This window comes from Stenella coeruleoalba, assembly GCF_951394435.1.
Source record: "Stenella coeruleoalba genome assembly, chromosome: 1".
NCBI lineage: Eukaryota > Metazoa > Chordata > Mammalia > Artiodactyla > Delphinidae > Stenella > Stenella coeruleoalba.
The window spans coordinates 17,631,576-17,647,654 of record NC_137169.1 but is presented as its reverse complement, the minus strand read 5'-3'; the positions used below and the strand labels follow the sequence as shown (position 1 = coordinate 17,647,654).

Genomic DNA, 16,079 nt, shown 5'->3' with positions numbered 1-16,079 from the left:
CTCAGGAAGGCTGACCTTTCTGGCGTCCCCCCGTTCTCCCTGACCCAGGAGGACAAAAGTCCCTTTTCAGCCCCGGGAGCTGACAGGAGAAACAAGTCTCTTTCATTGGAGTTTCTAGAATATTCTCCAGAGACAGAAAAATTCTTCTGTTTGCCCAGAGGCAGCGGGACTGGATTTTCCAAGAGCGGCTCCGGGGTTGGTTGCCCATCGCCTGCTCATCCGCCTGGCGCATGGCTGTTGAGTGAGGCCTGGAAGAGCAGCCCCGGGGACGGGAGAGAAGTGTGGCCCCTGTCTCTCCCCTTCACATGTGTGTTCCTGAAAGTGTTTCTTGGCTCCGGCCAGGTCACCTTCCCAGAGGGAGTTGGAGAGAAACTGCTTTTGATCTCCGATTGGACAAACTGCGTGAATCTCCCAAGCCCTTTTTCTCCTCCAAGAACAATGATCGCTTTCCTTATGAGAATCCTCTTTCAAAACTATTCCTCGTGTTTCCCGCCCCCTCCCGGGATCTATTTTCTTTTGTCCCCATTCCCTTTTTTCCATCATCTGAAGTTGCACGTGTTGTTCTTGGTGACGTCTCATGGCTGGAGCGCTGCTTGGTTCTTCCTGTTGCCCGTGGCCTCCTGGCAGGTGGCTGACCCTGCGGTGGACGAAGAACCGGGGGCCAGCATGTGGGGCGGAGGGGGCGGGGCCTGGAGGAAGAGGTGAGCTGAGGCAGGTGAACGTCAAACCTCCACAGACTGGATCTGGTTCATCTGTGCCCGCATCACCTGGATACTGTTCAGGATTTTTTTCTGGTGACCAGCCAAGGTGACCCCAACCCGGAGAATGTCCCTTGGGGAGAGAAGCACATGTGTCAGGGAAATGCGGGGGTGGAGGGACTCTTTCCAGGTAGAGCTGCCTGGGCTTTTCCAGGGGTTTTCTGCTGGAGAGGGGCAAGGGAGGGGGTGAAGGACCTGGGGGAATGGGTTGGCGTCTGGAGCTGGAGTGAGTGAATGTTGAGATGGGAGGAGCCCGTGATTAGGAATCAGGGTGCCTAGGTGCACGTGTCTCCTCTGGTTCGGGGGAGGAGAAGGGAACCTGCATTTACTAAGTACCCAGTCATTCACTTTATATCTCCTTTCATCTTCCTACCACTCCCCAGTTAACAGAAGAGAAAACTGGGGCTAAGAAGGGTTCTGTGATTTGCCCAAGGTCACAGACAGTGGGTGGCAGGAGACCTGGGTGTTGATATGAATGTGAGTCCGTGTTGGCCGTCTTGCCCCTTGGTCCCCCATATCCCTGCTGGGACACGGTCTATTCCTCACTTTCCAGAGCCCCCGCCGTGTGGCAGGATGGGTGGGGAGCGGGGCTAATGGCAGTGGGTGGAAGCGGCTGGGCACTTACTCCATCATCATCTGCGACACGACATCGAAGGAGGTGAAACCGGCATTGGCGAAGCTCTCCTTGTACTGCCCCATCTTGATGGCCTCCAGCCACTCGTCCACTGTGTTAAAGCTGGTGTAGTCGGGGATCGTGCGGTCCAGCAGCGGCAGGTTGATTCTGGGGGTGGGGTGGGCAATGGGGACGGTCAGGGCACATGCTGACCTGGGGGTGAAGGTAAGCACTACACTTGCAGGCTATGTGCATCCACGTGTGTGAACGCAGGTGAGTGTGTATGTATGTGAGCATTTCTGTGTGAGAGCAGGAGTTTGAACTCACGTAAATGTGCACACATATATGTGTGAGTAGGCGAGAGTGAGTGTGTGCAGGACTCAAAGCTGGGGTTACCTGGAAAGTCTAGGGAAGCCTCTACAGGGACTGCGGAGAGGCTGGACCACAGTGGAGAGGCTGGACCACAGTGGAGAGGCGGGAGATGCTTCTCCTTTTGAGGAGGAGGGATTTCAGCTGGACTAACTGTGCTGATTATTTGCTGTTTCCTCCCCTGATGCCATTCTGTCCTTCTCTACCATGGTTGTGCTACCGGAAGCTGATCTTGTGGACTGCCTCTCCAAAGTCCAGACAGAGCTGGCGGGGCTAGTGGGAATGACTTCCTGGCAGGCGAGGTGTGAAGTGACCCTCAGGCTAAAAGCTCAGAGTGATTTTTATCCGAAGAATCAGGAATGGCTGATGCAGGGTCATGGTGAGGAGGGATGGGCAGAGGCAAACACGAAAATCTCTTGGCCCTAAGAACTCGGCAGGTGAAGGACTTGGGCCCAGAGAGTCTCTGGCCACAGCCAGCCCTGGACCCCGAGGATATCTAGCCGGATGCCCCTCAGAAACCTTGTGTGATCAAGAGTCCTGAAGTGTAAGAGTGTGCAGGGCCAGGGCTGGCCTGTTGAAGCTGCCCGGGCAAGGCAGTTGTGGCTGCAGACCTGATGGAGGGCACCCTGGGACCAGTGGGAGAAGGGAAGCTCCGGGATCACTGGAGCTAGCGCACCTCCTGAGCCAGTCTCTCTGATATAAGGATGGCAACCCGAGTGTGGGGCGTGCGTGCATGTGTTTGTGTGGTGAGTATGTACTTCTGAACGTGTGTGCTCAGGGACCTGTGGATGTGTGTAGGTGTGAGAGCCTCCCTGTGTGAGAATGGGTGTCTCCATGTGTGTGAGACTGTGTGTGAGCACAAGCATGAGCGTTTGTGCCCAGCTGTACGTTCACGTACACGTACGGGACTATATTTGTATGTGTACATGCATGTGTGTGTGAGCCTGGCCATGTCGAGGAGGTTGCAAATGCGAGTCAGAGGGTCCAGGTTTAAGTGTGGAGGAGGAAACTGAGTGAGGAGTAAATCTATTCACCGAGATTCTGACGATTTCTCTTAAAAGCTGTCCTCTCCGACCATGCTTTAAAAGATGCTTCCTCTACCAGACTGGGCTTCCTTCTCCTTCTCAGGATAGTCTGTGTCCTGCACTCTGCACCCCAAGGTAGTCATCTTTCCAACAGACACTAGCGCTGTCCTTCCCCATCCCAATTCAGCTTTACCAGAGGGGGTGGGGCCAGGGCGGAACTGGGAAAAGGGGCGGGACAGGTGGGGCGGTACCCGGAAGAGAGGGGCGCCATGGCTTTGAGGCTGTTAGGGTTGCGGATCATCTTGTCCAGCGTGTTGACGATCTGGCCGAACTTGGGCCGGTGGTTGCGGTCCTTCTGCCAGCAGTCCAGCATGAGCTGGTGCAGCGCGCTTGGGCAGTCCATGGGCGGTGGCAGCCGATAGTCCTGCTCTATGGCATTGATTACCTGGGGACAACACAGGGGCCGGGTGGGGCTGGCTGGGTGAGGTCAGAGCATCTGCCCTCTGGCCTGGCCCGTCTTGCCCCCAGTACGTGGCACGACAGACTTGCTTGGTTGCCATGGCAACTACCTCCACTTCCTGGAGGCAGCCCCAGTATGTGCCTCACCTGGGTTCCCAGCATCTGTGGCCTCGGTCTGGCCTGGCAGCTGGGTGTTCTGCTCCCCTCACTCACCCACCCAGCACCCTGAGATACCCTCTGCCTCAGGGTCCACCGGGCTGACCCTCCTGTGGGCAACCCCACCTGGCTCTTCTGTCAGGGAAAAGAGCCCAAGCACCTCTCCAAACTCTCCTGCCCCCAGGGCCAAATTCACCTTCCCCAGCTTGACTGTGGGTACCTTCCCTGCTCAAGCATTCCCTGTTCTGGCGTTGCTGCAGATCAGAGCTCCTCGGATCGATTTTCAAACACCCCATCATTGAACCTCATAGACCTTTCGGATCAACTTTCCTCTCCATGCTCCCCGACATGACCCCTCATCATCCCACTTTTGGGCCTTTGCACAGGCTGTTCCTTCCACTGGAAGCCCTCGCGTCTCCAAGTCCCACTACTGTGTGAGTCCCACCTGTCTGTGAAGACTTCCTGGCTCATCTTGCCCATACTGGCCTTGCTCCAACACCTACAGGGCTGGACACCTGCCTCCTCCACTTTAGTACCTGATCATACGTAGCACCTGATAACTACATCTGGTTCCCAGAATAACTGTCTTGTCTCCCATACGGGTGGTAAACACCTGAGGGGCAGATATGGTCTCATTCAGGGCTGGCCACAGGTGACAGCATTCTGAAGATTTGCTGGTTTGTGGATGGGTAGGCCTTTCCTACTCCTGAGTCCCGTGGAGAGTCCAGGGTCCCGTGCAGACGTTTGAATCAACCAACATCGGGCTGGGATCTCAGAGACCTTGTTCCCACCCCCCTGAGAGACACGCAAAAGGCCAGAAGTTCTGGATCTTCCCCTCCTGTCTGGCTGGCCAGAGAGGCTCTGCCCATCCCCTTGGAGACTTACGTCCTGGTTGGTCATGTCCCAGTAGGGTCGCTCCCCATAGGACATCACCTCCCACATGACGATACCATAGCTCCAGACGTCACTGGCCGAGGTGAACTTCCGGTACTGGATGGCTTCTGGGGCCGTCCAGCGGATGGGGATCTTCCCACCCTGGGGAGCAGAATGAGGAGGGTTAACGGGTGGGAGGCTTACCCTCATGCCCTCTGCTCGCAAAGCTCCCCAGCCTGTGCCCTGTGCTGCACAACCACACGAAGTATCTTACTGTTCCCCAGACCCACCTCGCTGCTCTGGGCCTCCAGGCGTTTGCACGTGCCTTCCCCTCCGCATGAAGTGCCTTTTCCCACTCTGCCATCTGGTAACCTCCTTCTCGTCCTTGAGGTCCCTCTGCAAATCTTTCCCTAAGTCCCATCCGAACCACCTCTGAGGCTAGGGATTGTGTCTTATTCCTTTCTGTTTAAAACTCTGCAACAAGCCCAACAGATTTCGGGAGAGAGTCCTGAGCTGGGGCAGTCAAGAGTCTCCGCGATCTGGCCCTGCCGACTTCTCCGGCATGGGTGCCCACCAATTTCCCCAACAGCCTGTGTTTCAGTCACAGCTCCCCACGAGAATACGGCATCTGACAAACTTTTACTGGCACCTGGCTTTCAGCTCAGCTATCACTCCTTCTTGGCAAGCCTTCCTCTGCCTCCCAAGGCTGGTGTCTAACTCACAGCCCCGTCACTCTCTGGTGCTCTGCATATCTGTGTCCACCAGTCTGTGAGCTCCAAGAGGGCAGAAAACATGGTTTATGTCTCTACATCTCCAGGCCCCAGCACAGCGCTTGGCATGAGCAAGTGTTGCGGGGAGAGACGGATATTCGTCCTCCTCCCTGGCCCTGTGACTCCACTGTTCCCTGCCTCCATCTTACCAGGGCGCTGGTGTAGGTGGGGTCTGAGGTATCGTCCTCCAGAAAGCGTGAGAGCCCAAAGTCAGACACCTTGCAGACCAGGTTGCTGTTGACGAGGATGTTGCGGGCAGCCAGGTCGCGGTGGACGTAGTTCATGTCTGCCAGGTACTTCATGCCGGCCGCGATGCCCCGCAGCATGCCCACCAGCTGGATGACTGTGAACTGCCCATCATTTTGCTTCGGGAGAAATGGAGGAAACACAGAGTAAATGGAAGGGCATGAGTCAGATCTCTGGAGCATTCTCAGAATGGGAAACCGGAGCAGGACCCTGCTGCTCTGGCCTGGGCTCTCGGTGGGAAGGACTCAGATGCTCAGAGACCTCAGAGAGGCCAGTTTCAGGGTGGTGGAGAGAACATGGACTCTGGAGCTGGTTTGACTCTGGCTCTGCCCCTTGCTGGCTGTGCAACCTTGGACATGTGACCTAACCTCTCTGAGTCTCAGTTTCCTCATCTGCGTGATAAATGGGGATAACTAACACCCACCTTCTAGGGCTGTCAAGAGTTCAACAAGAAGGTGCATGGAAGGTGCCTAGCACGTATTAGGTGCTTAATAAATATTTATTAAATAGCACCTAGTCTGATGGCATACTTCTGATTCCTAGTCAGTGCTCTTTGTCTAGTTGGTTGACTGTGATCTCTTGGGGGGCCTAGAAACTTTCCTCTGTTGGCCTTGTGCTCTGAACTCTCTCCCTGTACAGCTTTGGGAAAATCCAAATCTGGTAAAAACTCTGGACTCAGGGTCAAGAAACCTTGCTCCAGTCCTGGCTCTCATCTCGACCCTCTGGGTGACACTGGGCAAACTCTACTTCTCTTAGAGCCTCAGTTTTCTCTTGTGCATAGTGAGAAGGCTGGCTAAGAGCTTGGAGGGAACAGATTTCAGGTTGTATGCCAACTCTGATCAACTCGCTGTGGTTTCCCGGATTGAGGAATTCCTGGATTGAGATGGACTCTGAGATTGCTTCTGGGTTTAGTGGGACAGAGTCTGAGATTTATTAGCAATGCCTGGCATGGGTAAAGGAATGGAAGGTGGCAGCAAGCAAGCCATTCTTGCCCTAGATCTTGCCAAGACCCTTTCAGGCTCTGACAGTATAAAGCTATGTCTACTACTCCTTTTCCTGCCCCACCATTCTTGGCTTCCCTTACCCGGAGGAAGGAGTCCAGGGAGCCATTCTCCATAAACTCAGTGATGATCATCACAGGTGTGCTCTTGGTGACAACACCCTCCAGGTGGATGACATTGGGGTGGTCGAACTGGCCCATGATGGAGGCCTCGCTCAGGAAGTCCCGGCGCTGCTTCTCAGTATAGCCCGACTTGAGCGTCTTGATGGCTACAAAGATCTCTCTCTTGCCTGGAAGCTTCAGGTGGCCGCTGCATACCTCACCAAACTCCCCTGGGACAGACACACCAAAAGAGGCAGGATGTCACGTACCAGGTTGGAAGTACCACCTCCCTCCCTGTTCCCTGTAACCTCTGCTCCTGGGACCTGCAGGAGCTTTTCCTCCTCAGTGGTCAGCTCATCCTCCCAGACACAGAACCCCTTTATAGAATGCAAGGGCCCAGAAGAGTCTCAGCCACCTTTGGGAGTAAGAGGAAACCTTTCATGGCCGTCCTGTGATATTTGGCTGGGTGTGGGGTAAGGATGTAGGGGAACCTGGGGAGATGGAGCGAGGGACCTGGGATGAATGGTGGGAAGGACAAAGCACTAGACTAAGTCCAGAGACCTGGGTTCCAGACTTAGCTCAATCTCTGATGTGATGTGCAAGTTCCTTCCCAGTCCTGTTTCCTCATCTGGTGATGAAGTAGTTTTACTGGGCGAACTTTGAGGGCCCTTCCACCTTGGGTATTCTGAGCCTTCAGGCCTTGGAGGGTCCTCTGAGGCTCCTGCCCCACATCCTGCCCTCTATCCCTGGAGTACACACTGGGGTGGTCCCCTGACCCGTGACTGAGGCCATGGTACCTGAGAGGGTACCAGTCACCTACCTGCTCCGATCACCTGCTCAATTTTGACACAGGAGATGTCAATTTCCTTGGCAAACTCCCGCACTGCCTCATTGGGGTCCTCATAGGTGAAAGGGTCGATGTAGATCTTCATGCCTGGGGTCACTGGGACAGAAGACCAGGCTCAGTCATGTGCGCAGACACAAGATGTGGACAGATAGAAAAGTGAGAGCCAGTCCCTCGGTGGAGGGAAGTACACTCCCATGTGGCCCCTGTATGAATGGGGCAAGCCCCTGCATTTCACTTGACCTCTCTGGGTCTCAGTGAGCAGATGGGCACTGAGCTGAGTAGAAGGGTGAGGGGAACAGAGAGGTCAGCAGGGATAGCAAATAGGTTCTAGTTTTTGTTCCAACTCTAATTGATTAATAATGGCTTCCTGGAGCAGCTAAAAGACTGTCAAGATTGATTAACAATGTCTGTTATGAGTGTGGGCATGGAAGGATAGATAGGCTTATCACTCTTGTGATAGACAATCAGGGGGTGCAAAGTAAAGGAAGAGGAAGTCAAGAAGGAAGAGAGAGAACTGGAACAAAAATATAGAAAGAGCAGGCAACAGACCATGTTCTTGGGCTTCTGCTAAGGAGATCTCCCTGCCTTTCAAGGCCTCATTCAAGCCTCCTCTCCCCTCAGGAGACTTCCTGGCTGCCTTAGCCCTCCCAGGCACTGGAACGGCTGCCTCACAAGGGTCTGAGTACCCATGGCTCCTGGGCCCACTTCCGAGGTCTCCCCGCTAGCCAAGTCTTAAACCTTTCTGGATCTCAAATTCCCTGGTGATCAGTGTGAGGCTGGCCATGGGGCATATGAAGTTGATTCCTGATCTGATGTGGATTTTTACTTTTTGATGCAGAAGGGAAGACTGTAACTTGGATGTTAAAGACCCAGTTGTGACCCCAGCACTGAGTCAGCAAAATGCTTTGAAGGAAGGGAAAGATGATCTATCCCTCATTCCCCCTCCCAGATAACTAGTCTTCCACTTCCCAGACCATCTGGCCCTCACCCAGCCTGGGCCTCCCTCTGGTTCCCCAGCTCCCTGCCCACATTCTCCCATGGCTTCAGGAGTTGTGACTTTGGAGGCAGCAGCTCTGGGAGTTGGGAGGTGAAGTCCCTGGGCCGTAGCAAGGCTTGGCTGGTTGGTGAGTGAGGCCACAGCCCTGCTCAGTTGCGTGATCTTGGACATGTTAGTTGACCACTCTCAGCCTCTAATTCAGACATTCCAGTATTCCAAGAGCTGGAACCTCTAACACAGGGGTTGGCAAAATGGCCCACTGCCCATTTTGTAATAAAGTATCGTAAATAAAGTTTTATTGGAACACAGCCACACACATTCCTTTGCCTGTGGCTGCTTTCACGCTACAGTGGCTGAGTTGAGCCGTTACAACAGAGACCATAAGGCCTGCAGAGCCTAAAATATTTACTGTCTGACCCTTTACAGAAAAGCTTGCCAACCGCTGCTCTAATACATTATTCTCATTTTGGATTATTTGTGTGGGTGTCTGTCTAGCCCTTTAGGTCAGGGTTTTCTTAATTTGGGTCTGTGAACCACTTGGCAGTCCCAGGATGGGTTTGGTGGAGCTGCTGAAATGGAATGCAATTATTATTATTGTCTCTTTGAATTAGAAAAGTAATTCATGCTCCTTATAAATAGTTTAAAATTTACGTAAATATATATTGTTGAAAGTAAAAGTTCTCCGAAAATCTATCCCTGAGTATAGACTTTTTTTCTGGATTTTTCTGTCTTATAATTTTATATACACACATATGCATATTTGTGTTTCTCCGGCCATAGGATCCAAAACTTTTAGCAGACTCAGAGGAGTCTGAGACCCTAAAGAAGTTAAGAACCACCATCTTAGGCTGTGGGAGCCTGGGAAGAGGGGGATGGGTACATGTTTTTTTCTCATTCCTTTCTCCCTGGCATACTGCATAATGCTCTGCACATAACAGACACTGAGTGTCAGACGACAGAATCCAGATGATAGAGATAGAAGAAGAATAATACCAGCTTCCACTTTCTTAGCTGTTTGTCTGTGCCTGACACTGTGCCAGGCTCTTTACATGCATAATCTCATCTTCTCCACTCATCAACTCTTGGAGGAAGGGATCATTATTCTCATTTCACGTGTGAGAAAACTGCAGCTCAGAGAGGCCAAGTAATCTGCCCGAGGCCACACAGCTAGCAAATGGCACAGCCAGGATTTGAACCCAGGTCTGTCAGAATTGAGCTGAGGGCTGGGGCTCTTAATCACCATGCTCACTGCCTCTGGAGGAAATCCACCCAGATCTGGTCCATGCGTCCTCCTCCTGGAGTACTCAGCTGTGACTCCTTCCCCAAGTCAGCCCTCCTCAGAGAGGGTGCATCAGCTCCCCGGAGATGCTCTCTTTTTTGCCCAGACTCGGTGTCTGGCCTGTAGTTCTTGGCGACTGACTTTCAGTCTCCCTCCCAATAGAACTGGGAGAAGCCCTTCCTGCCGGGCCAGCTGGGGAGGAAGGACAGGAATGGGTCAGCTCAGGGAGCTAAGGAGAAGCACGGCAGGAGCTCAAAGCCAGTTGGGCGCTGCCAACCAATCAGATGCCGTCCCAAGCCTTGGTCAGGAGTGCTAGTCAGGAAGGTTCTCTATCCCTTACAGGACAGAGGTACATGCCTTCACCTGGCATTCCAAGTGCTCCGTGAGGGGCTCCACTTACAGCTCCCTTGTTCCTCTATATGCCAGCACAAGGAATTATTTACCCAGAGGTCCCAGACACACGTCATAATTGCTTGCCTCCATGCTTTTGTTCATGTGGTTCTCTCAACCTGGAACACCCTCTTCCTCCTTTGTGTCCAGATCAAATGCCACCTCCCTTGTGAAGCCTGCCTGGATCCCTTCAGTGGAGGCCAACGCCTTCTCCTCAGGCTCCTGCTGCCCTGTCTCCACACCCACTCCCCCGGATGTCTGTGTGGCTTTTCTACCTTGTATCAGGGCTCCCAGATTCACAGGCCCACCGCCTCCTGCCACCGCTTTCTGGAACACTCTCCTGCCTGTGAGAGTGCTTGCTTTACTCTCCCTCCCCCAGAGGGACAGCAGCCACGTCTATCTCATTCTCGCTAAATCCCAGGGCCTGGCACATAGAGGGTGCTGGAAGAATAACAGCATTACTCATTGGTAATGCTGGTTTTCTCTCTCCACCTGTTTGGGGTCATGAGTGCCTGATGAAAGCTATGAATCTGCTTGTTGGCAAAGTATTCACGTGTATGTGCACATGCCCACAGTCAGCATATAATTCTGGAATGTTCACATGCCCTGGAAGCTCTAGGAGTCTGTGAACCCCAAGTTGTGAGCTCTTGCTCTAGAATGTTTCCTCTGGAGTATATGCGAAGGTGGTATAAAGTAGGTGCTTAATAAACGCTTTTGAATGCACGGCTCTGAGCACAGCCATCCCTGCTTTGGTGACCCTTTGGTTTCGCCTCACCAAAATTAATAACACTATTGGCTCACAGTTTAGCACGGATTTACCACACACGAGACCCTTTTCTAGGTACTTTATAGGCATCGACCCAATTAATCCTCCCTAACAATCTTCCCAGGTAAATAGTATTATTAAGCTGAGCTCTATGGAACTGTCAATATTTGACTGCTTCTGACCTGCAGAAATGGCAATTTCATTTGGTCCAACATAATATTATCCTTCCCATTTTTGATGAAGAAACTGTGGTATAAGAAATGTTAAATGACCTGTCCAAGGGGACACGGACACAGCTAATAAATGACAGAAGTGTTGTTTGAATCCAGGCTGCAAAATCTACACTTACAACTGCCAGGCTACCAGTTTATTCTGGGTGCTTCCCCAGCCTGTGTCTTGGGATAGAATGTGAGCTCCTTGTGGCCAGAGCCTTGCACAAGGCCTGGCTCCCGGGAGGGGCATCTGTTGAACTGAAGTTGAATGAGGACCCCTGCAGGCAAGAGTCTTCAGAAAATATTGGACTCTTGGATGATTTACGACTGTCAGGGTCACCAACTGCCATCCTGAACCCACATGGGAAATTCAGGATGAGGGAAGGAGGATCCAGGCATCCAGAGACCTGGATTTGAATTCTGGATCTGCCAGTAATAATGGCCACAAATAAGCTGCTTTATGGGTTTGAATTCAAGATCAACCACTGTATTGACCTGGCTGTGTGAACTTTGGCAAGTTACTTAACCTCTCTGTGCCTCACTTCTTTCATCTACAAAATGGAGATAATAAATAAACAAATCCCCTACCTTGTAAGGGGGCTGCAAAGATTAAATGAGAATCTTTTTAAAGGGCTTTGTACAGTATTTGGCAAATAGAAAGCACTGAATAATTGTTAACTGTTATCATGAAGAGTTGGCTATTGTTAAATATTATTATTACAAAGCGCTTTAATATCCATTTAATCCTCATAACTCTGTGAAAGTATCATTCCTACTGCTTCGCATATAAAGATGCCAAGGCTCAGAGAGGTTTGATGGCTTCCCCAAGGTCACCTAGCTGGCCAGTAGCAGCGTATGGCTGAGAAACCAGGTGAGTCCCCCTGGCTCCACATCCAGGCACCATAGCCCTCGGTACTCATTCAGCACCTGCTGAACGATGGAAAACATGAGCCCGTGAGGGTGACTTGGAGCCATCACACACATACCCGGGCCTCAGCTTCCTCCTCTGCCCCAGCCACAGAGGGTGGCTGGTGGATATGCGATCACAGGGCTGGCAGGGCTTTGAGAAAAAAAACAAAAAACAAAATCCTGCTCAGATGCAGGGCGTAGGAGCTTGAGCTTGAGAATGTGTTGATCTGTGAACAACACGTTCTATTCTGGGGTCTATTTTGAAAACAAATCCCTGCTGTCACCTGTTTCCTTGTTACTGACTCACCCTCTAAATAGTGATGCTCCCAAATGGTTCCAGGTGACGGAGCATGTGAGCCTGTCTTATTCTAGCTCAGAAGGGTGTAGGTAGCACAGCGTGGCTAAGTGTGTGTGGTCTGGGGCCAGACACCCTGGGTTTGTACCCTGGTTTTCGCCTTGCACAGCTGTGGGACCTCTCTGTGTCCTGGTTTCCTCATACTCAAAGTGGGAAATTATCAGGATTAAATGAATACACACACGTTAAGCATTAAAAGAGTTCTTGGCACAAAGAACACAATACGTTTAAGCTACATCTACGATCATGATTTTATTACTTGGGGAGTAGGATGGGGTGATGGAATTTATGAATTTTATTTTATTTTATTATTATTATTATTTTTTGCGGTATGCGGGCCTCTCACTGTTGTGGCCTCTCCCGTGCGGAGCACAGGCTCCGGACGCGCAGCCTCAGCGGCCACGGCTCACGGGCCCAGCCGCTCCGCGGCATGTGGAATCTTCCCGTACCGGGGCACGAACCCGTGTCCCCTGCAACGGCAGGCGGACTCCCAACCACTGCGCCACCAGGGAAGCCCTTGAATTTTATCTTTAACATACAGGTGGCTTTTTATTTCTGTGTAGTTAAATTTGTCCACCTTTGTCTTATGGTCCTTCCATTGCTTTTGTGCTTAGAAGGTGCTTCTCCATCCACCTATCAGTTAAATAGTTACCTAAATTGTCTTCTGGAAATGTTAATGGTTTAATTATTTTTACATGTTATGTCTAAAATGACTTTTAAGCCCAGGAACTTTTACTTCAAGTTAAGTCTTACCCAGAGGCTTAGTATCTAGAACTCCTTGGCTTTGCTCTTTCTTGCGTACCCTGTATCCAATCCTGCAGCAAATCTGGCGGCTCTACTCTCAAAGTGTGTCAGAATCCAACCCCTTCCCACCACCTCCCCCGTTGCCACCCTGGTCCAGCCACCATCATATCTTCCCTGGATTATCCCAGCAGCCACCTCACGGCCCCTGTTCTGTCCTTGCCTGGCACAGCCCAGCCCCTTCAGTCCTTTCTCCACATGGCAGCCAGAGAAATCCTGTGAAAACTGTAACTCAGAGCACATCAGTCTTTTGCTCAGACCCTTCCAGAGGCTTCTCATTTCACTCAGAATGAAAACCAAGGTCCTTCAACGGTTGATAAGAATCTACATGTCATGGCCCCTCATACCTCCTGCTCCTGCCCCCTCACTCTGCTCCAGTCACACTAGCTTCCTGGCTGTTTCTGAACCTGCCAGACACGTTCCAGCCTCAGGGCCTTTGCACTGGCCATTCCCTCTGCCTGGGATGCTCTTCCCTCAGGTTCTACACAGTTCGCTCCCCCAGCTCCTCTGCACCTTTGTTCAGAGGAAGCCCTCTCGATGAGGCCCACCCCTTCTCCCCTATTTAAAAATGAAGCGCTGACCCCTGCAGCTCCCAATCACCCTGTTCTACTTTGCTTTTTTTCCCAGGGCACTTTTCATCTTCTGATATACCATACGCTTTACTCGTTTATTGCATGTGTTTTAAAAAATCCCCTGTGCCTCCCACTAGGATATAAGTTCCACCAGGGCAGGGATATTTGGTTTGTTTACTAGTGTGTCCCCAGCACCTAGAGCAGGGCCTGACATACATCATGGGCCACAACAAATATGTGACAAATGAAGCGATGTGCTGATGACCCCCCTTACTTGGTGGCCAACTGAGGAGCCCTGTGGTACCCCACTGAGCCCATTTGGAATTCCTGTTTGCTGAGTGAACCGAAGCGAGGACCCACATGTCCCCTCCCTGCACAGGTTGTTGGTTCTGCCAGGGTCAGACGGAGAGGAATCTCTGCTCTGCTCTTCTCTCTGATCCGCTCCCCAGGAGGGGCATCTGCTCTGGGAGTGTGTGGCTCACGTGCCCCCAGACCTGGCTGAAGGTGGGGTGGGAGGGAGCAGGAAATGGAGGCACTGAGCAGGCACAGCAGGGCGCCTCCTGCCTCCCTTCTCTCCCCTCCCAGGCCAGAGCCTGGGCTTCTCACCATCTCACTCAACTCCTGTGTTTATTCTGCAAGGCTGTGCCCAGTGCCTGCTGTGTGCGGGGCCGCCCGCTGGCGCTGGGGAAGCAGTGGTGAGTGTCAGACAATTTCAGGTCCCCACGTGCCCCCAGCGTAATGGCGGGGAGAAAGGAAGCGGCCGTCACCGCGCAGCCAGGTAGGGGGGCACGGTGTAAGCACAGACGAGGGCCCTAAATCCAGGGTGGGGTCAGGGAAGGCTTCTCAGAGGGGTCTGTATCTGATGAGGGAGAGGGAGGGACCCAGGTAAAGAGAAGGGGGAGTGCTTCAGGCAGAGGGAGTGGCATGTGCACGTTCGTTCGGGGAACCGCTGGGCATCGGTCTGACCGCAGCAAGGGTGGAGGCAGTGATAGAAGGCTGGACAGGTTGCTGGGCACTGGCAGTGAGGGCCCAGGTGCTGGCCCCGCTGGGTATACATACTGTGGCCACTGGTGTAGTGCTGCAGCTTGTCCGTGTACTCCGAGTCAGCGCGCTCAAACCCCCGTCTTCTGGAACAAGAGCAAAGGGCTGGAGCCACCTGGAGGCACCCGGGGAGCTGGGAGCCACAGTAGGTGATAGGGAGAGGGTGGGCAGGCCCTTGAAACCACCCCCTTGCCAGAGGACGCCCTGCTGGCCCCTGGCCGAGCAGCTTCACCCACCCTGGTCCCACTCAGCTCTTGCCACCTCTCCTACTTCAAGTCCAGGCTCACGATTTCCCCTGTCCCCTCACCAGCTGAGCCCCTTTCAAAAAGCAAAGTCATCTCTGGCCATGGCCCCTGGCCCCAGAAACTCAGGGGCTTCTGTCCATCTGACCTTATGACCTAGTCTGTTCTTAAGTGGGGAGCTCTAAGGAAGAAGGGAGAATCTTTGCATTAAGCCCAGCAGAAGTCCAGGAACCAGTCCCATCGCCTGCCTTTGCCTGTGCTGTGCCAGCCACTTGGGATGCCCTTTCCTGCACCTCTTCCTGTCTGTGTCCTCTCCCCTTCCTTCCAGCCACCTTAGCCAGGGGGGCTTACCCGAGTTCCTCAGTCTGCTTATGGCCCTATTCATGAAGGGGCCTCTACTAGAGCAGAAAGTAGGGTGATTGGTACTCCCTCTCCACCATCCCTGGCTCCGGGCATCCTGCAGTCTTTCCCACCCACTGTTCTGAGATGTCCCTTCATGCTGGAGTATTAGTGTTTCAATGTGCCACCTCCTCGAATAGTGGACTTGTCCAGGGCAATGCTTGACTCAAAGGGATGGACTGCCAACCATGGCCATTTAGGCAGTGGGAGGCCACTTGTGTGTCTCCAGGCCACCCGAGCCCCTCCTGTCCCCTCTGTTCACAGACACTGTTCAGGAATGGCAGAATGGGCGGACAGCCCTCTTGGACAGCCAGGCCTGGACCAGGCCGGGGGACACCACCCACCTGTTACACACGATGGCGATCACAACCACAGCGATGAGGAAGACCAGGCCAGCTGCCGAGGAGCCGATGATGAGGGGCAGCTTCTCCTGGATGCTTGTCTGGTACTCGGCTGGGGAGGAAGCACAGCACAGTGTTCTCAGCCTGGCTCTGGGGGTCATGACCCCCTGCATCCCCACCACACTGGGTCTCCTTGGATCCCAGGTCTGTTCCGCTCCTGACAGAGCATCTGTCATGCTCGGGTGGAGAACTGGCCGTCACTCCCTCACAAGTAACCTTGGACAAGTCCGTGAACTGCTCCAACTCTCAATTTCTCATCTATAAAATGGGCATAATAATGCCTGCATCTCAATTTGATATGAAAATCAATAATAATAATTATCTGACACATATACAGAGGCAGTTAAAAGCACAGACTCGGGCTTCCCTGGTGGCGCAGTGGTTGAGAGTCCGCCTGCCAATACAGGGGACACGGGTTCGTGCCCCGGTCCGGGAAGATCCCACATGCTGCAGAGCGGCTGCTCCCGTGAGCCATGGCTGCTGAGCCTGCGCGTCCG

General features: G+C 52.9%; 1 protein-coding gene across 3 annotated transcripts in view; it reads right to left on the bottom strand.

Moving 5' to 3' along the window:
- Positions 1–385: 385 nt before the first annotated feature.
- The window catches only part of EPHB2 (EPH receptor B2), a 186,096-nt gene continuing 170,402 nt past the window's right edge, over positions 386–16,079 (bottom strand). For 2 of the 3 annotated variants that reach the window (XM_079918653.1, XM_079918655.1), the window contains exons 8-16: positions 15,526–15,634; positions 14,559–14,626; positions 7,192–7,314; positions 6,354–6,601; positions 5,173–5,388; positions 4,266–4,415; positions 3,017–3,210; positions 1,384–1,539; positions 386–831 (exon numbers count right to left, since the gene is read on the bottom strand). In XM_079918653.1, the coding sequence (XP_079774779.1) occupies positions 723–831; positions 1,384–1,539; positions 3,017–3,210; positions 4,266–4,415; positions 5,173–5,388; positions 6,354–6,601; positions 7,192–7,314; positions 14,559–14,626; positions 15,526–15,634 (1,373 nt within the window). In that variant the 3' untranslated portion in view covers positions 386–722. The remainder of the gene's footprint in view (positions 832–1,383; positions 1,540–3,016; positions 3,211–4,265; positions 4,416–5,172; positions 5,389–6,353; positions 6,602–7,191; positions 7,315–14,558; positions 14,627–15,525; positions 15,635–16,079) is intronic. The other variant, XM_079918654.1, reaches the window with a different exon arrangement.